Source organism: Chlorocebus sabaeus, chromosome 4 (genome assembly GCF_047675955.1).
Source record: "Chlorocebus sabaeus isolate Y175 chromosome 4, mChlSab1.0.hap1, whole genome shotgun sequence".
Classification (NCBI taxonomy): domain Eukaryota; kingdom Metazoa; phylum Chordata; class Mammalia; order Primates; family Cercopithecidae; genus Chlorocebus; species Chlorocebus sabaeus.
In genome coordinates this window covers 58,893,986-58,914,002 of record NC_132907.1, presented here as the reverse complement: position 1 = coordinate 58,914,002, position 20,017 = coordinate 58,893,986, and the positions used below count along the sequence as shown (strand labels likewise).

General features: G+C 42.3%; 1 protein-coding gene across 1 annotated transcript in view; it reads right to left on the bottom strand.

Annotated features, from left to right (window-relative positions):
* LOC103215129 (UDP-glucuronosyltransferase 3A2) overlaps window positions 1–17,366 on the bottom strand; it is a 30,318-nt gene extending 12,952 nt beyond the window's left edge. The window contains exons 1-4 of the mRNA XM_007961372.3: window positions 17,010–17,366; window positions 14,551–14,652; window positions 3,659–3,773; window positions 695–1,226 (exon numbers count right to left, since the gene is read on the bottom strand). Of these exons, the coding sequence (XP_007959563.3) occupies window positions 695–1,226; window positions 3,659–3,773; window positions 14,551–14,652; window positions 17,010–17,103 (843 nt within the window). The 5' untranslated portion in view covers window positions 17,104–17,366. The remainder of the gene's footprint in view (window positions 1–694; window positions 1,227–3,658; window positions 3,774–14,550; window positions 14,653–17,009) is intronic.
* Window positions 17,367–20,017: the final 2,651 nt, after the last annotated feature.

Genomic DNA, 20,017 nt, shown 5'->3' with positions numbered 1-20,017 from the left:
TAAAATGGGAACCCAGTGCTCAGAGGCAACAGGCAACCAACTCATCCTAGCTCTCCTCCCTTCGAAAAATTTCTGTAGCAGAGGTTCTGAGTTGTGAAACTGTGCTGTGCATTTAAATCACCTGGGCAGCACTTGCAAATTACAGTAGCAGGGGGCCACCCCAGAGAAATCAAGTCAGAAGATCTGGGTGGAGCCAGGAGCCAGGGCTCTACAGGCAGGGAACACTGGAGATACCACCGGCAGTTCTTGCTGTCAGTCCCATACAGACCCACCCTGCTTACTCTGAATCCATAGTGTTGTCATTTCACTGTGAGTATCTTATCTCCTTAACAATTATTGCATGTAATGGGCACTAACTACATGTTTATTGTACACATGATCATGCAAAATAAAAATGCAAACAACAAATTGAAACTTTAATACACGGCTTATTTTAACAAGGCTAGGACTAGGGTGTGGCAAGAGAGGAGCCAGAGGAACCCATACAAAGATGCCCTTGATCTCAGGATGGTGCAAGGCCTAACATTATACTTGCACAACGCTGAAACTCATCACTTCCTTTAAAAGCATGCCTTAGGTGCCTCCCTTGCCTATCCCTACTTCAGCCTCAGGATCCTACTGGCAGGTGGCAGCCATCAACTATGCACTGAAGGCCTCTGTGTGAATCCCTAACTGAATGCTGAAGGTCACTTACTTGTGGTACTGGTTTAATAGGTTTTTCCATCAAGCCTCCAACATAAACAGTGTTGGGAAGCAGAGGGCGGGCAAAATCAAAGGCAAAGTCGGAGTTAATGAACCACAACTCTGCTTTCAGTAGAAGATGAGACAAAACTGGCCTAGAGCCTTCTGGGAAATGCTCCTTGATGGCGTTGTCAAATGTAGACTGCATGTGCCATTGCCTCCTGCAGAAACTAAAGAACATCAGAAAATTCTTCACTCGGCCCCAGAAGTCCATGTGATCGGTCAGCAAGGAACGGAATACTGGAACATAAGACAAGGGGATTGGTAGCCCAAATTCCAAAGAGCCGAATGAGGTGGAAAGAATGGCCACAAATGGCTTACTGAGCTTCTCAGCAATCAAGAAAGGACAGTAGTCAAAAGTTTCAACTATCACCATGTCGAAGTTCTCATTCTTTAAGGAATCCATGATATCCTTTCTCCTTAAAAAATGACTGCACTGCAACGCCAAGTATTCTAGAACTTTTAATAAGTTTTCAAAATTTCCTCTGTAAGAAAAAATAATAATAAATATTCATGAGAAGTGTTAAATTTACAGTACATAAAAGTATCTTGAGATACAAAGAAAATATCCCAGGGAAGCAACAACCTTTCTAGCAGTCACCCACAAATTCAACCAGTTTCCCACAAATGCGCTCTGCCATGATTATCCTGGCTTAAATGTTTCTACTCCCTAGAGTTACCCTTCTCCCTTCCCCTTTTCTACCCTTATCCAAACCCTAACCACCATCAATGCCGACTCAAGGTCCTTCTACTCTGGGAGCCATCTCTCAGAGCAGCAGATCTCAGAGTTCCGTCTCCTTGATAAATTAGGTGACACTCTATTTAGCCCTCATTTACATACGGAGTGTTTATGAGTGATTTTCTTATTTATCCAACCAAATTGTGTAAGTAACTTGACGAAAGAGTTTATCAATATTGATTATATGTGCTATGTTTTAGCACTGTGTGCTTGCATATGAGAGATTGCCTCAGTCAAGTTACTCTTTGATTATATTACAACCGGATATCTCAGCTGAAAATGAGAATTCCACCTTTTTATCCCTAGGAGTTAAGCAATGGAAAAAAATAAAAACAAAAGGAACCTGGTTTTTGAAATGCATTGCTTTTTTCTTTATTATTCTTTCTTTCTTTATTATTTTCTTTTATTTATTTTCATTTTACATATTTTTATATATTTATTTACATATTCATTTACTTATTTACATTATTATTTTTAATTATTTATTATTATTATTTCTTTCCACCTCAATGCAGGCTGGGGTATTCAGGTAAGATAATGTCAAATCTTTACTGACATATGCAAAGGGACGAATCTTTTGCAACATATTCCCAATAATGCCTGCATAGAATATGATCCTATTTTACAGAATTTGGGGGAAATAGATGAGGATGCCTAGGCCAGCTGCAATAAGTGCAAGAGCTCTAGATATCAGAGACCTACTGGCTGTATGGAAGACTGAGAGAATCAATTCCCTGACACACCTGTAACCTGTACACCACTGTACCATTGCCCTCCAGTTAGAGAAGGTCCCTCACTAGTGATATGCAGACTGACTGAAGTCATCCTCTGTTGTATATTTTTAAAGATTCATATAATAAAGGAAAAGTTGCCAAACATTTTTTAAAATTTCAGTAATGAACTGGGTGCAGTGGCTCACACCTGTATCCCAGCACTTTGGGAGGTCGAGGAGGGTGGATCACCCAAGGTTAGGAGTTTGGGACCAGCCTGGCGAACATGGTGAAACCCTGTCACTACTAATAATACAAAACTTAGCTGGGCATGGTGGCACACTCCTGTAATCCCAGCTACTTGGGAGGCTGAGGCAGGAGAATCGCTTGAACCCTGGGGGCAGAGGTTGCAGTGAGCCGAGATCGCGCCATTGCACTCCAGCCGGGGCGACAAGAGCAAAACTCCATCTCAAAAAAAAAAAAAAAGCCAGTCATGTAGTAAAAATTTTTAGACTGTAGTTCATTAATCGTATTTAAAATTAAGCTAATAAAATATTTTAAGAATGCACTCTTAACCATACCTGTCCTTTAATATATTAAACTGGATAAGAAGAGACAAGGCATATGCTTAAAATATATAACTCTGCAAGATGATATAGGCTAAGTGTCAAATGGGTGGATTAGATCAGACGTATAGAGGAGAGAATGTAGTGTTCCAGCTTGGGTGAGGAGGGAGGCTTTATGGAAGAAGGCAGATTTAAGCTCTATGTTGACTATTGAGTAGAATTTTCAAGGAAAGAAGAGTAGGTAAGGCCACTGCGATTAACCAAGATAGACATGGATTTCTGTGTTTCCTCTTTTATGTCTGAGATCAAAAAGTTATGTGTTTCTTCCCATCCAGATTAAGCAAAAGCAGTCAGTTTCATGTTTCATTTGTGCCAGGTTGATTCCTTTTTTAAAGAACTTTGCATGACTGTATGTTCAACTTCTACAAACCCAATGTTCATAAGCCTTCCCTTTATTTATGAATATATGTGAGAAGAAGGGAAGACAGTAAGTGGGAAAAGGTGACTCTAATTTTCTCACCAACAATGAAAGGTGGAGGAGTCTATCCCAATTTCTGTGTCGGGGATATTACAGGCAATGATTGTAGGTGAAGTGTTGCAAGGAAGTCCCAGAAGAAACAATTTCCCACTTTCTGCAGAAAAGCACTCGTGCTTATAGTGTAAGAAAGATGGTATAAAGAAGAATGTCCAGGGACTTTACTGGATGATGTAGTATGTAGTACTCATCTACTCCCCTTATCATCTGCCTCTCCATCTATCAATCCATCCATCCATCCATTTGTCACTTTCTCTTATTAAAATGAAATCTCATTAAAATAAAATCCAAGTATCCATGCACCCATCCATTATTTGTATGATGAAAATAGTGACCCTTTGGTTCAAAGACTAAAAAAAAAAATTACCTGCCACCTAAAGTTTCTTCCAGAAAAAAATCAAAACTCTTCTTAAATTCTCTTTGATGATCTTCAGGTGCAAGCCAACTGACAACTTGATACGATTTTTCCTCCTTTTTAAAATCTAAGAAAACAGCAACAGGTTTTTAAAAAGTTAAATATGCTGCACAAAAGAGTAACATTAGCATAACAATATCGAAACGTATTTCAAAAATTATGTATGTATTTGAATGATTGCTTCTTTAAGTATTTTTAATGTATGCATTTATTTATTTTTGAGACAGAGTCTTGCTCTGTCATCTAGGCTGGAGTGCAATAGCACAATCCTAGCTCACTGCAGTCTCAGCTCCCTTACAAACCACTGGGATTACAGGTGTAAGCCATTGGTATAATTTGTATTTAAATACAGTACACACTTGTTTGATTCCAGAGTCTCTGTTCTTTCCGTTTTACAAAAACAATCATTTTTATTATTTAAAGTGATACATGCAAATAATTTTTAAATTCAGTCAAAAAGTACTAAAAGACCTCATTAAAAGAGTAGTCCCCTACATCCCGACTTGCCAGCTTGGCCCCTTCTTCATTACCCATGTGTAATAAGAAGTCTGACTCCATTTTCACTGTTTGCCTCTTGACAAATGTCAAGCCCCATTTCCCCTTCCCAACCCCATGCTTCATCTGAGCAAATTGGTAAGAAAACCCACACATACCTTCTCTCTTATCCCTGGTAGGAGTTTCAATCTATGCAAGTCAGGACAATGAAGGGAAATCCTCAGCTCATCCTACCTCTCCTCACAGTAAAAACTCAAGCCAGTCATCCCTCCCTGCTCTCTAAAGCCATTTTTCAGATTTGCCTGGGAGTCTGTCCTGCTATTCTGAAAAAAAGAAAAACGAAACCTCACCCTATGAGTCATAAACCTCTCATATCTTCTTAATACATGTGTGCCTTCATCCCATCCAAATCAAATTTTGTGTGAGGATTGGGGGTATATTAACACATAGTCCCACATATTAAGGCTCTCATACTCAATTGAAATGAAAGACTCTATCCAAGTATCTACTGGCAAATACTTTGCAGTCATAGACTTGGCTAGAAGGTTCTCTTCCATGCTGATTTTTACAGGCTCTCAGCCACAGTGCGTCTTTACCTTGGAAGAAACACAATGCATGGCTACCCACAGTGTACTTCAACAGCCCTACTATTGCCCACAATCTTTGCCAGCAAGAGCCACTGCTTCCAGCTTTCTCCAAGAGTACAGATATGACATTACATTGAGGGTGTCCTCCTCTGAGGAGATTCATTCGCCACACTCATTTAAGACACAGAAACATTCAAAAAGGAGCTCATAAAGGGGATAAGCCATTGTCCCATGCAAAGTATCAGGCCCAGTCCCTCACTTAAATTCCAAAGGGTCAATTGGTTAGCTGAAGGCCCCTCCATCCCCAATACTATTAAAAAATAACTATTGAGCCTATCTGTGCCCATAATGTTAGAAGCCAAACATCTTTTAGGCCTTTTTGCATTTTAAAGATAACATATTCCTTATTTATAAATTTTACTTAGGTCCACTCATGTTTATTACTTGAAAATCAGCCCACATTGCGTAGCATCCCCTGTAACAGAAGGCTCCAGAATCTATCCAAGTTGCAATACAGCAGGCTCTCTCATTAGCGCCCCCCAGGAACACCTGCAATGTAAAGGCGTTAGCATCCTCCTTTCATGTCTCCTGGAGTTCTTCTGAGCACCTATCATGGCCGTTTCAGTTTCCTATTGCTGCTTTAACAAACTACAACAAACAGTGGCTTAAAATGACACAAGGTATTATCCTATAGTTCTATAGTTCTGGAGATCAGAAGTCCAAAATGGATCTCATTAAAATAAAATCAAGGTGTGGGTGAGCTGCATTTCTTCTGAAGGCTCTAGGGAACAATCCTTTTTCTTGCCCTTTCCAGCTTCTGAAGGCTACCCGCATCCCTGGCTCATGGCCCCCTTCCAACAGGCAATCACAACGCTCTGATTTCTTCTTCCATCATTAATTCTTTAACTCTCCTACGATCTTCTCTCCTTTATAACAGGGGTGTCCAATCTTTTGGCTTCCCTGGGCCACATTGGAAGAAGAAGAATTGTCTTGGGCCACACATAAAATACACTAATACTAACGATAGCTAATGAGCTAAAAAAAAATTGCAGAAACAATCTCATAATGTTTTAAGAAAGTTTATGAATTTGTGTTGGGCCACATTCAAAGCTGTACTAGGCCACATGCAGCTGGTGGGCCACCAGTTGGACAAGTTTGCCTTATAAGAACTCTTGTAATTACATTGGACTCACCTGGGTAATCCATGATAATCTCCCTGTCTCAAAATCCTTATATTAATCATATCTGGAAAGATCCTTTTGCCATGTAAAATAGCACACTCATAATTATAGGAATTTGAACATATATATCTTTGCGGGGCGGGGGGAGTGGCATTATTTGCCCACCGCAGTGTGTTCTCTAGATCCCAGACATTCATATACATCCCTCACGGAATGAAAATGTATTCATCCTGTCCCAACATCCCCCAAAGTCTCAAACAATTATATCATCAATTCAAAGTGAAAAACCTCATCTAAAGCTCATCAGCTCAGAATTCCCAAATCACATCATCCAAATAATCTACAGCAAGCGTGGGTGAGAGTCTGGGTATAATCCATTCAGTGGAAAATTGCTCTCCTTCTGTGGATCTGTGAAACTAGGAAAAAATGACCTGCTTCCCAAAACCAAGAGTGGGACAGGCATAGGATACCAGTTATAGACATTATTCTAATGGGGGCAAAAAGGAAGCAAAAAAAAAAAAAAAAAATGAGGTGCCAGTCCCAAGACATTTGACTACAACTGGGCAAACAAAATTAGGTTTTAAGGACTGAGAATAATCCTGTGGTTTGGCTCAGCCTTCTGGGCTAGAGGCTCTGCCATCTGGGCTCATTGCTTCACCTTCAGAGTTATCCTTTGTTTTTCATGATCGTTGCATGTGGTTACAGCTGAGTGGTTTGTCAGTTTAATTCCTACTTGCAGATTGGGGAGCTCAACAGCCCTCCTTCCTGTCATATTCTCCTCATACCTTTGAATCCAAATTGGCAGTGCTTCTGAAGGTATAAAATTCTTGGGTACCGGGAGGCTGAGGCAGGAGAATTGCTTAAACCCGGGAGGCGGAGCTTGCAGTGAGCTAAGATCACGGCAGCCATGACACTCTAGCCTGGGCAACAACAGCGAGACTTAGTCTCAAAAAAAAAAAAAAAAATCTTGGGTACCTTGTGACCCTCCTGGGTGTGTCATAGGAATTCACTCCGCTAGACGAGAAGCTGCTCCACAGACTTGTTTGGTTTGGTTTTATTTTTGTTTTTTAGACAGAGTCTCGTTCTGTCACCCAAGCTGCAGTGCAGTGGCACAATCTCGGCTCACTGCAACCTCTGCCTCCCAGGTTCAAACAATTCATGTGCCTCGGCCCTCTTTGTAGCTGGGAATACAGGCACGAGCCACCATGCCTGGTTGATTTTTGTATTTTAGTACAGACAGGGTTGCACCATGTTGGCCAGGTTGGTCTGGAACTCCTGATCGCAGGTGATCTGCCTGACCTCCCAATGTGCTGGGATTACAGGTGTGAGTCACCGTGCCCGGCCTAGGATCCACTGCTTTTTAGAACAGCAAGACCACCAGCTAGTGTCTAGATGTTCACCTCATCATCCTTTTAATATGTTGTCTCTGTAATGTGGACCATTAAAATCTTTTATCTGGCTGGCTGGCTTGTAGGAATACCCTGTCAATTATTTTACTCATTTACTTCTTTTCGTTTATCCTCAACTCAGTGTGCTTCCTCCGTACCTTGCTGATCTAAGTAGCAATAATATTTTACTTCTATTCCTTTTCCTTTTGATTTCAACCTGTTTCTTTTGAACAAGAATAAATATCCTTTCAGGGACATTTTCTCATTCCTTTTCACCAGGTCTGTGAGATAGTCATGAGCCTCTATTTATGTTTATTTGCAGAAATTGATATTTTATTTTATTTGTAGACTAGTCATTATCTTGTCCTACCCATCTTTTCCTTTGTTTGAGTCATTTCCTTTTCCTTTGTTTCATTTCCTTTCATATCCTAGGATTACAGGCATGAGCCACCATGCCCAGTCTCCACGTATCTTTACGAGATAGTTTCATCCACATATCGTTATGAGATAGTTTTATCTTGATTGGTGGCTTCTGCCATTATGGGTGAAGGAATCCATGAGACAGAGACCTAATTGCAGGACAGTTCTCAGGGTGGCCTTGGGCTGACCCTGTTTTCCTCTCTGCTTGTCACTTGTAGTTATCAAGAATAACTGTAGAATGAGCTGGGAATGTAACACTCTGAGATAGAGAGGCACTGGGTGGAATAGCCCAGGCTTTGTTACAATCTCCACTAGAAACAGGATGCCCTTGAACACTTAGCTTAGCACATCATGTTTCTCCAGGGTATAAAACCCAAGGTGGTCTGCACTTCGTGGTCCTTTATCTGCATTGCAAGTGGGGCATGTACAGTTGAGACTCCATTCATCCCAGGCAGCTTTCTGAGCCTTGGAGGACCAGCTCACAGTGAATTTTAGGTTTCAGTTGCTGTCCACATGTAAGTAGTAAATCCACTTCATGGAATGTGTTGCGTTATGTGGGTGTTCTTTCTTAGCAGATTCACGCAAGTTGGTAACCAGCGCACACCAAACCTGCTTCATGCTAATCACTTCAATGAGCTTTCTGTGTGACTGAATACTCTGACCATTTAATCCTTCAGAGGCAATAGCAAAAGCCTGTCCAGCCATACAATTGGCTTTCTCTACAAGACAACAGGATACACTGCTTTCATGACGTTTGAATTCCCTAATTTTTAAATATTTTCCATCCTAATAGGCTGAGAATTTCCAAAACCATAAAGTCCTCATTTTCTGCCTTATAGTTATTTTCTCAATTTATCTTTCCTCTCACATTTTACTATAGACAGTAAGAACACTTGAACATCTGTATTTCTACAAAAAGTCTGTGTATGATGATTTACAGTCTCTAAGACAATACAGATTTTCTCTATCATGTTCCTTCCTTCCTTCTGAGTCATCACTAGCAGAGTTCTTAGAATTCCCAGTCTATTCACAGTCTGTTCAAAGCAATCTAGGCTTTCCCTCTTATGCTCTTGAATAGTCTTCTAGTCACTGTGTATAATCCAATTGTGATTCCAGATATTGATGGGTTGGAGCAGTAGTACATGTGAGTATTAGAAACCTTTGCTTCTTCAGTGCCTCTGATGTCATTTATTAAAGTTGCAAATAAATAAACAGTATGGGAAAGTGTTTCCAAATAAGGAGGTAATAATTGGCTCAAATGTTTCAATTCATTAAATGGGGCATCTGATCAGAAATAATAACCCAATCATGTGTTTCCTTGTTTGCAGACCTTCAGCCAAGCTCTACGGATGAAATGAAAAATGGGAATTCTATTTCAAAGCATCAGAGACATCCATGATAAGGGAATTATTAAAAGAAACTCTAGACTCCTAATCCTATGAAAAAACAGAAAGGATCCACACATTCCTTGAATTGTTTATAGATTTTGCTGTGCTTATATCTGTTAAAGAGTAAAAGGTCTGTAGCTTTCAGTAGTTTCTCTCTCTCTCTCTCTCTCTCTCTCTCTCTTTTTCTCAGACTGGGTCTCACTTTATTGGTCAGGCTGGAACGCGGTGGTGTGATAATAGCTCACTGCAGCTTCGGCCTCCAGGGCTCACACAATCCTCCTGCCTCAGCTTCCGACGTAGCTGGGACCACAGGAGCATGCCACCATGCCCAGCTAATGTTTTATTTTTATTTTTAGTAGAGATGAAGTCTCACTATGTTGCCCAGGCTGGTTTTAACTCCTGGGCTCAAGTGATCCTCCTGCCTCAGCCTCCCAAAGTGCTGGGATCACAAATGTGAGCCACTATACCTGGCCAATAGTTTCTCAAAGTTTATTGGAAATGCCATCATTAATTTTTCATCTAAATTTTAATTTAAATCAATTAAATTTAGTTACAATTTTTGAAATTAAGAAATAATTGTCTTAAAATGAAAATACTACAACTATTTAATCAGATAATCCAGTTTAGGCAGATACAAAGGCAGTGAAGAATATGAAAACAAATGTAAAAGATACTAAAATGATTTTAAGCGGGGACTCAGAAAGATATTTGTATACCAGTGTTCATAGCAGCATTGTTCACAACAGTCAAAAAGTGGAAAAAACCTAAATGCCCATCAATAGATTAATGGATAAACAAAATGTGATGTATCCATAAAATTGAATATCCAGCCATAAAAAAGAAGGTCTAACACACATTAAATATGAATGAACCTTGAAGATATTATGCTTAGTAAAGCAAACCAGACACAAAATGACAAATATTGTATTATTTCACTTATATGCTGTACCCAGAATAGTCAAATTAATAGAGAAATAAAATATAATATGGTTATCAGGGGCTGAAGGTAGAGGGTAATGGGGAGCTGTTGGAGGCCGAAAGAGTGAGGGTCGAGATCAACTCAGTATACCACTGGAGACTATATGAGTAAACACCAAACTGTTTCTCATAATCACAGAATGTTGGCAAACTGACAAACTGCGTCTGCCACCCAGAAAGAATGCTGAGCGCAGTCATGCCCCAAGTACAATGTTTCTTGTGATTAGGCAAATCTGAAGCCTGTTAGTAATAATATGAACCTGTGATCAATCAAGCAGCTGACCAATCTGTACCTCCTCCTCCACTCTTTCTACCCAATAAATACAAAGTGTTGTGGAAGCTCAGCAGCTGCCTTTGCTCACTAGAAGTAGAGCACTCTTTTCTTCTTCCCCTGGCTCCCTTCTTTATAACAGTTTCTTTTGTCTTAGGTTTTCATTTCTATGGTTGTCCTCCTTCATTCAGTCTCGTAATGACAGTCTCAAGTAGTAAGAGTAATGTCTCTGGTAATGATAGTAACTAGTAATTGTGGCAGTCCGCCACAAGTGGCACCTGAACAGGGATAAATAGGGACATTCAGGGACAAACAGAGACCTGAAGAGACCTGCAGGGACAAATAGAAATAAGTAGGGATAAATAGAAATAAATAGAGATAGAGACAAATAGAGATAGGTGGGGAAAGACAGGGACTTGCAGGAACTAACAGGGACCACAGGGACAAATAGGGATAAAGACTAGCAGAGACTAGCAGAAACTTGCAGGAACAGATAGGGACACATAGGGTCCTATAGGGACTCGAGCAAGGAAGGTCTGCTGGACCAGAAAAAAACTAAAGCCCAGAAAAAATTAAAACCAACCAGATGAACGAGAAACCCCGTTACAAGTCTGCTGGCAGCGACATAAGGTCAGTGCCCTAGAGGTACAAAGAACGGGAAGTTTTTGAATCAAAATAACATGGGGAAGAATTTGGTTCTTTCTTTTCTCTTTTTTGTTTGGAGCTTGGTACGTACCATCTTTTTGTTATTATTTCAGGGTTTGAGAGAATTTTTGGCCCCACCTACAGCACCTATTGAGGGTGGTGAACAGGAGAGGGAGGATGAAAATCGGCTTGTGCCGTCTTCTGTGGCTACAGAAAAGCTAACTTGAGCTTTGGCTTTCATGGACTGTAAACATGTGCTGGCACCTGTGAGATGTGCGGAGGACCTGGGAGGTTTTCTCGGAGCTTAAGATGTGGGAACTGAGCACGAGAAGGATAAGCCTCAGATTTGCTTTCTCTGTGTCTTCTGTTAATCAGAAAGAGCCTGTTTCTCGTTAGCAGTGGAAAGTTTTACCCTGCAGCAATTAACCAAAAGAGGCAGAAACTGCGTTGCAGCTTGTGGAGCAGATGCCTCAGCAACAGCCTGCCTCCTGGCTACAGCTACAAAAACCTTTGCTTCTGTTTTGGTAGATTTACTAACGTGAGGACTAGGGTATGTTTGTGTTTTCACAAAGAATGAACAAACCGTGTGGGTGCTCCCAAGGTGTGTGCGACCATGGAATGGGAGACTGGGGGGACCCATGGATTCCAAACACACGCCTGGTTCCCCCAGTACAAGCCATGAGCCAGCTGAATCTGAATGTGAAGATGGAACGGGGACTGACTGGAGTCACACTCATATCAACCCCATGACATGCAGACAGATCAAGAAAACCACACAGGAAGCTGAGAAACTGTTAGAGCATCAAGGTCAGGCAAAAACCCCTGATTCCATGTTTGTGGCCATGCTGGCCGTGGTTTCCTGTGCATCTGTAAGATCAGCTGGACCACCAACCGGCAATTGAGGGCTGCACAGCCTGTAATTGCCTTTCTCAATTAAAAACAAAAAGGGAGAAATGTTGGAGGCCAAAAGAGTGAGGACTGTGATCAACTCAGTATACCACTGGAGACTATGTGAGTAAACAGCAAACTGTTTCTCATAAATGCAGAATGTTGGCAAACTGACAAACTGCGTCTGCCACCCAGAAGGAATGCTGAGGGTAGTCACACCCCAATTACAGTGTTTCTTGTGATTAGGCAAATCTGAAGCCTATCAGTACTAATATGAACCTGTGATCAATCAAGCAGCTGACCAATCGTTACGTCCTCCTCCCTGTTCATTGTACCTGATAAATAAGAAGGGTTATGGAATTTCAGCAGCTGCCTTTGCTCACTAGAAGCAGGGAGCTGTTTTCTTCTTCACCTGGCCACTTTCTGTATAACAGTTTCTTTTAAGTTTTCATTTCTACGTTCGTCCTTCGTTCAGTCTCGTAATGATGGTCTCAAGCAGTAACAGTAATAACTGTCATAGTGATGGTCTCAAGAAGTAAGAGTGGCTGTCAGTCACAGGGAGTCACTGTTTAATAAGTAGAGTTCCACTTCGTGATGATGACAAACTTCTGAAAAGGGATGGTAATAATGGTTCTACAACAATGTGAATGTCCTTAAAGCCTCTAAATGGTATATTTGAAAATGGGGCCAGGTGCGGTGGCTCACTCCTGTAATCCTAGCACTTTGAAGGCCAAGGCAGGCAGATCACCTGAGGTCAGGAGTGTTCAAGACCAGCCTGGCAAACATGGCGAAACCCTGTCTCTACTAAAAATACAAAAAAATTAGCCAGGCGTGGTGCTGCACACCTAATGGCGCCCGCCTGTGGTCCTAGTTACTCGGGAGGCTAAGGTACAAGAATCACTTGAACCTAGGTGATGGAGGCTGCAGTGAGCCAAGATCGCGTCACTGCCCTCCAACCTGGGAGACAGAGCAAGACTCTGACTCAATTTTTAAAAAATGGCTAAAATGGTAGATTATATGTTATATATATTTCACCACAATGAAATTTTAAAATTTAAATGAAAAAATGTAGATTAAAAAATGGTTTTGGCCGGGCGCAGTAGTTCACACCTGTAATCCCAGCACTTCGGGAGGCCAAGGCAGCAGGATTACTTAAGGTCAGGAGTTCGAGACCAGCCTGGTCAACATGATGAAACCCCGTATCTACTAAAAATACAAAAACTAGCCGGGCATGGTGGCACACGCCTGTAATCTCAGCCACTTAGGAGGCTGAGGCAGGAGAATTGCTTGAGCCTGAGAGATGGAAGTTGCAGTGAGCCAAGGTCATGCCACTGTACTGTGGCCTGGCCAACAGAGCGAGACTCTGTCTCAAAAAAAAAAAAAAATGATTTTAGAAATCTGAACAATAACAAGGCCTGATGTTACCTTCAAAGGTTGAAAATATCTCAGAATTTTCTTCCTCAGAGATGCTTGCTTTTGAGTTTTTTTTTCTTTTTTTAAATTATAGCTTCAGGGGGTGCACGTCCAGGTGTGTTGCCTGGGTGTATTACATGATGCTGGAGTTTGGGCTTTTCCTGGAGCAACACTTTCATATTGAGCAATTTGGAGCATAAAGTCCTAATCCACCCAACTCTGTTATCAAGCAAGTCTGTTAAGTTCTCAGGGTTTCTGTTTCCTTGTGGATCAACAGAGGAGTTCATAAGATGTATGAGCTTCATTTTAGCTAAAATTCTTTGGATTCAATGACTCCATTAAGAACATCTGAAATCACTATGCACAAACTTTGGGCAGCCACTTATTTTTTCAAGAATGCAAAACCATCTCAGCCATAGACTCCTAACTTAGCTACCTAAATAAGGGGCTCCCTGCGAGAGCTTACTTACATTCCGATATCATAAAAAGAGGAAAAGTAATCTATAAAAAGAAAAGTGATTCTTACATGTAAGAAGTGTTAAATAAGGCTGAATATTTCTGTTCTATCTATATACAGAGAGTCTTTGAGATGGAGCCTCACTCTGTTGCCCAGGCTCTAGGGCAGTGGTGCATTCCCAGCGCACTGCAACCTCTGCCTTCTGGCTCAAGCAATCCTCCACCCTCAGCCTCCCAAGTAGCTGGAATTACAAGTGGGTGCCACCATGTCAAGTTAATTTTTGTATTTTTTGTAGAGACAGAATGTCCCTGTGTTGCTCAGGCTGGTCTCAAACTACTGGGCTCAAGTGATCCACCTGTCTCAGCCTCCTAAAGTGCTGGGATTACAGGTGTGAGCCACCTTGCCCAACCCTGTTTAATATATTTTTTAAGCCATCTTATTAAGTAGTATTTGTTAAAATAATCCATAATAATGAGTGGATGGTTGCTTGGGATGGAGTAGAGGTCAAGTAAGGGGAAAAAAATATAGGAATATGGAGTGTCAAGTCCTGGTAATTATAGCCTAAGAAGCTTTTTGGCACTTTACATACACACACACACGCACACACACACAAGCTTTTCATCCTTCCAATTGAATTAGAATTTAAAAAAAAAATTTGCTAAGCCTTTCTATGCAAACAATGTTTTGCTCTTTGCTTGGAGTAGAAGAAATCAAGAAAAGTGAGAAAAGATACCTGGCATAAAAGGACCTCTTTTGTGGTTAAGCATGGTGATATTATGACCGTGGTCTTGAAGAATCTGAGAAACCCGGTCCATCAGTAGATAATGGCTTCCACCTAGGAACAATGCACAATTTCAGTTCTTGAATGATGAGAACACCGTGTCTAAAGTCGATAGTGATCAATCCAGGAGAGGAAAGGTAGGGGAACAGGAAGTAGATAGTGAGTGGAGGAAGATGAGTTTTGCCAGTCTCCTCATGTCCCTCTGGGTAAAACCCAGCCCACTCACCCAGAGCATGACCACCCAAATTTTTACCTGTGGCTCTGGTCCATGAGAGATTGCCTCTTGTGAATCACAGTATCCATGTCAGTGTAATGAGTTACTATGTGCTTAGGCCATGGGAGTTCCTCATCCTGGGAGTTCCTCATGGGAGGTACATGTACATTTTAACTAAGGCCTTATGGAGACACAGAGTCCAAAAGAAATCACAGCATTGGTGGAAATACAGGTATGGTGTTGTACATATGAGTGTGAATAGTTCCTAAAAAACAATGAGAACTGTTTCTGGGATCCTGCTCTTTGGACATTTATGCTACTGTAGGAGATAGAAACCTTAAGAGATCTGTCCAAGAAATCATCACTGGAAGGGAAGGAATGAGGGACCACTACTTAGAATCCAAATCTTTAAGATTCTAATGTATTTGGAAAGGATGTACTTAATTTAGGCCAAACAATGATCAAGTTCTAATTAAGACATTTGAGGACAAATGTGGGGCCCTTGGGGTGGGCCTGCTGGATCCTGGTTGCACGACAGACTAGGGAATCCCTGATTCCAGAAAAATCCTACCATCCTAAGGAAAGAGAAGCTTGATCCTCAAAAGAGGTACAAGTTCCATGAAATCAATGTCTTCTCAGTATATGTTCTAATACACAGCCTTTGCTTGAATGTAAGGTTCTCAGCAGCAGAGAAAGGAAGATCAGAAGAGAAGGTAATGTAACGGTAAATACCAAAAGTTTGGGGGTGGAGGTGGAAGGGAGTAGAGAAGTAGTGTGCAGCTCTCTGCATGACTCAGTTTACTTATACCCAGACTTGAATAGTCTAGAGCAACAAACGATGTATAAAGTACAAATCTGCAACAAATCTTGCTCACATTTTAATCCATGTAAGAACAGGGAGCCAGGAAGAAGGGGTCCCCACAAAAACAGCTGTTAGTGGTGGATCCTGGGGAGTCAGGTGGCTTTCTGGGGCAAAAACAGGATTCTGGCACCTCAGAAACGACACCAACTCCTTCTTGGAGCCTGAGGAAGGAGGACGGTGTACTTTCAAGAAGTTAAGAAGCTCTGTTACGTCACTGAGACTAACACTCAGAAAGGGGGTGGGGGGAGTCTTCAAATGGACTTGCACTGTTTCTTAAACAGTGATTTTTGAAAATCCCCAGTGAAAAGGGCTTCAGAGTGGAAGTTGTGGTGAGCGTGGTCTTGCAGTAAGAAAACCCTGAGTTAATTCCTCATGGGACATCAGGGAGGCCACATGTGCTCTTAAGGAAGTCATCTCACTCCCCATCCCTCAGTTGCCCTCTCAGGAAATCAAAATAGGCACTAAATTAGATGATCTGTGGTTCCCCCCAGTTCTAGGAGCCCTGATTCTCCGTGATAAAAGGAATCCATTAGAACCCACTATGGGTTGAAATAAAATCTTGGGGAAGCTCGATCCTGGGATGATCCCTTTATGTTCATATATGCTTCTCTTTTATATCCTATTCCCTTTGGGGTAAAAGTAAAAGAAGTAAAACTGAGACCCAAAATGCTGAATTAACAGTTCTATGAATCCCTCAAAAATGGTCAGCGGCACAGGTAAAAGGAAGGAGGCTCCAAAAGATCCGAATGACCTGGGTCCTCTCCTCAGCCCTGGGCAGTTCTCCAGGTCTTCCCTGGAGGAAAACACTCCACTGGCCTTGCAGCCATGAAATACCTGCCTGCGCCACCCTGGCTCCGGACGCAGCTTCACAACATTTGCAGTGCTGCCCTCAGGAGCGCCTTTCCCTGGTCTCCAAGAGCTGAAAACGCTCACCACCGTTTCTACTGGAAGCTACTGTGCACCCACACACACGCACCCTCTGGAGCTTAGGATGAGCCTCTGAAAGTCCCACTGCGCTCTGGAGAAGGCAGCCCAGGGTCTCAAACTCCGGGATGAGTCTCAAATTTCTGGCCCCAGCCCTGCGAGATGGGGAGTGCTTCCTGAAGAAGAGGGAGAAACGGAGAGTCTCTTTTCTCCAAAACTATCTTCCCCACCTCAGCAACAGAGGCCCCTCTCTGCCCCACAGCTGGATGGGCTTCTCCCTCCTCCAGCCGGGTCCGCAAGCCCAGCCTGGAAAATCGCCTGGATGACTCTGATCAAGCGCCTTCGCTGAAGCCCTGGCAGTGCGGGTACCCAGGACGCGCCTGTCTGGGAATTCTCCAGCCAAGCACTCACCTACTGTAGATACTGTCAGGATTTTGGCAGTCTCTGAGAGCAGGACCCCAGGGAGAAGGAAGCCCACTAGAAGCAGCAACCGCTGCCCAGCCATGCTCACTTCCACAGAAGCCGCGGATCTCAGCCTGGGCTGCGCGCCCTGCGCCGGGCTAAGGGACCCTGTGCACCTCAGTGCGGCAAAGGCACTGGGTGTGGGAAGAGGTAGAAGTGAGGATCCTGCCAGTCTTCTCTTCTGTCCATCCCCTCTTGCCCTCTGCCCCTCCTCCCTCGTGCTCCATTGGGTAATCTATCCTTGCTCTACCGAACTACCAGCAGTCAGTAGGAGGGGTTGGTGAGTCCATCCTTAACCCTGCTCTGTCCGTGTGATCACAGCCCTCCTGCCTGGAAAATCCTTACTGTGAGCCAGGAATGGCAGGGACCTCAGTAAATCGCGCTGATGAACGCTCTATCTCCATGGGACCCATCTCTCTTTTGCCAAGGCTGTGTGAATTTACCTACTCTAGTTCCCTTCTAACTGCCTCTACTACGTCATACTGCCAGCCCCGTGATCTGTTTCCTGAGAGACTTGCTTAAAATCTTGAGCTGATGTTCCAAGCCCAAGACCTCCCTGGAAGGGGATCCTCAAGGGAAATCAATCTACCATCCCTGGAGTCTACCTCTTAGTGTCTCTTTAGAAGGTAAGAGAGGCTAGAGTCCTACCTCTGGAAGTCCAGGTCTGTCCCTGGGGGACTGAAATTCAAAAGCTGACACTATCATTCCGAATGAGTATCCTGAAATAGGACTGGTGAATCTTTCCGTAATTTCCAAGAGCACATGCTGAAGACAGGTTGTAATTCTGCCTCCGTGCAACTGTCAGACCCAGTGAGGGCAGGGATCACTAGGCCCGGTAGCCCCCTTTACACTCTCTATCCTCAAACTCTAAGACTTCCTTTAGGAAAGGCTTTCAGTGCACCTCTAAACAAGCAGAGGAATCCTTGGTTGCAGTGGGTCCTTGAATTCTGCTTGTACTGTTCCTGCCTTCTTCAGTCTATAGGTGTTATTTTTTCTCATTGGAATTTAAAGCATTACATGCCTATGCGTTTGTGCATCCCTCACCTAGCCATACCTACTGTGGAGGAAGAGAGAAGAGAAGAGAGAGAGAGAGAAGTGTGGGAAGGGCCAGGTTTACTAGACATCACAAGGCTCCAGTTCGTCTTATTCTTGTACTTTTCATAATGCATTAGCAAAATAAAGGATTTGTTATCAAACTCCAAGATTTTTATTTATTCAACAATTATATTGATAGCATTTATTTATTTGTTTATTTATTTGTTTATTTATTTATTTATTTATTTTTGAGACAAAGTCTTACTTGTCACCCAGGCTAGAGTCCAGTGGTGCAATCTCAGCTTACTGCAACCTCTGCCTCTCAAGTTCAAGCAATTCTCCTGTCTCAGCCTCCTGAGTAGCTGGGATTACAGGCGCCTACCACCACACTCGGCTGATTTTTGTATTTTTTAGTAGAGATGGGGTTTCACCATGTTGGCCAGGCTGGTCTTGAACTCCTGACCTCACAAGATCCACCCGCCTTGGCCTCCCAAAGTGCTGGGATTACAGGCATGAGCCACCACGCCTGGCTGATAGCTATTTATTATGCCAGGCATTGTTCTGCCAGGCAAACTGATACTAAACACACTAAGAAATAAAATACATAGTACATTAATGGCAAATGCTACTAAGAAAAATCAAATGGAAAGAGATATGAAGAGTCAGGTATCAGATTCGTTAACATTTTAAATAGCATGATTCCAACGGACTCTAAAATAGTATAGGAGTATCAGAGATATTTGAACCCAAATTTTGATTGTATTAAGTAGTTATTGTTGCTTTGGAGAAGAGTTCTATGTAATTGTGGTTATAAACATCTTATAAAGAAATTCTGGCCAGGTGCAGTGGTTCACGCCTGTAACCCCAGCACTTTGGTAGGCGAGGCGGGCAGAACATGAGGTCAGGAGTTCAAGGACAGCCTGGCCAACACAGTGAAACCCTGTCTCTACTAAAACTGCAAAAATTAGCCCAGCGTGGTGGTGCATGCCTGTGGCCCCAGCTACCCGAGAGGCTGAGGTGGGATAATTGCTTGAACCCGGGAGTTGGAGGTTGCAGTGAGCCAAGATCTCGCCACTGCACTCCAGCTCAGGAAACAGAGTGAGACTTTGTCAAAAAAGAAGGAAGGGAGGGAAGGAAAGCAAGGGAGGGAAGGAAAGGAAGGGAAGGAAGGGAAAGAAGGGAAGGAAGGAAAGAAGGAAGGAAGGAAGGAAGGAAAAGAAGGGAAGGAAGGAAAGAAAGGAAGGAAGGAAGGAAGGAAGGAAGGAAGGAAGGAAGGAAGGAAGGAAGGAAGGAAATTGGCTCTTAAGGTACATTCTGAAGCATTTACAGATTCAGTCTTATGATTTCTTAGATTTGCTTCAAAATAATAGGTTGTAGGGGTAAACAAGGTTAAATGTGGGTGGCAGCATAAGAAAAGAGAATTTGCCAGGAGTTAATAATCATTGAAGCTGAATCCTGGGCATAAAGAAGTTCTACTTTTGTGAATGTTTGAAATTTTTCATTAAGATGTCTTTATAGTTCTTCCACTATAATTCTATTTTTCCTTGGTGTTATAGCAATTTTTCCTCTATACCCATAAGGCTACTCATTAAATGCACATATATGAACAATTGTAGTTTCAGGTATTATACCTTCCAGGGAAACAGTCGGTCCTCATTTTATAATGAGGACCTATGTTGTCTCTGGTAATACTTTTCACCCGAAGTCTTTTTGTTTGCCATTGCTACTAACCATTCAGATTTTATTTTCCACTGTGTAAAAAGATCTATCTTTTCCTATCCTTTCATGTTCAACCCTCCTGTATCCTCATATTTTAAGTATGTCTCTTGAAACAGCAATCAGCTTGAAATTTTTATTCAAGTCTGTCAATCTTGTATTTCAGTCCGAATGCATGTGTTTAAATCTACCAGGTTGCTATTTCT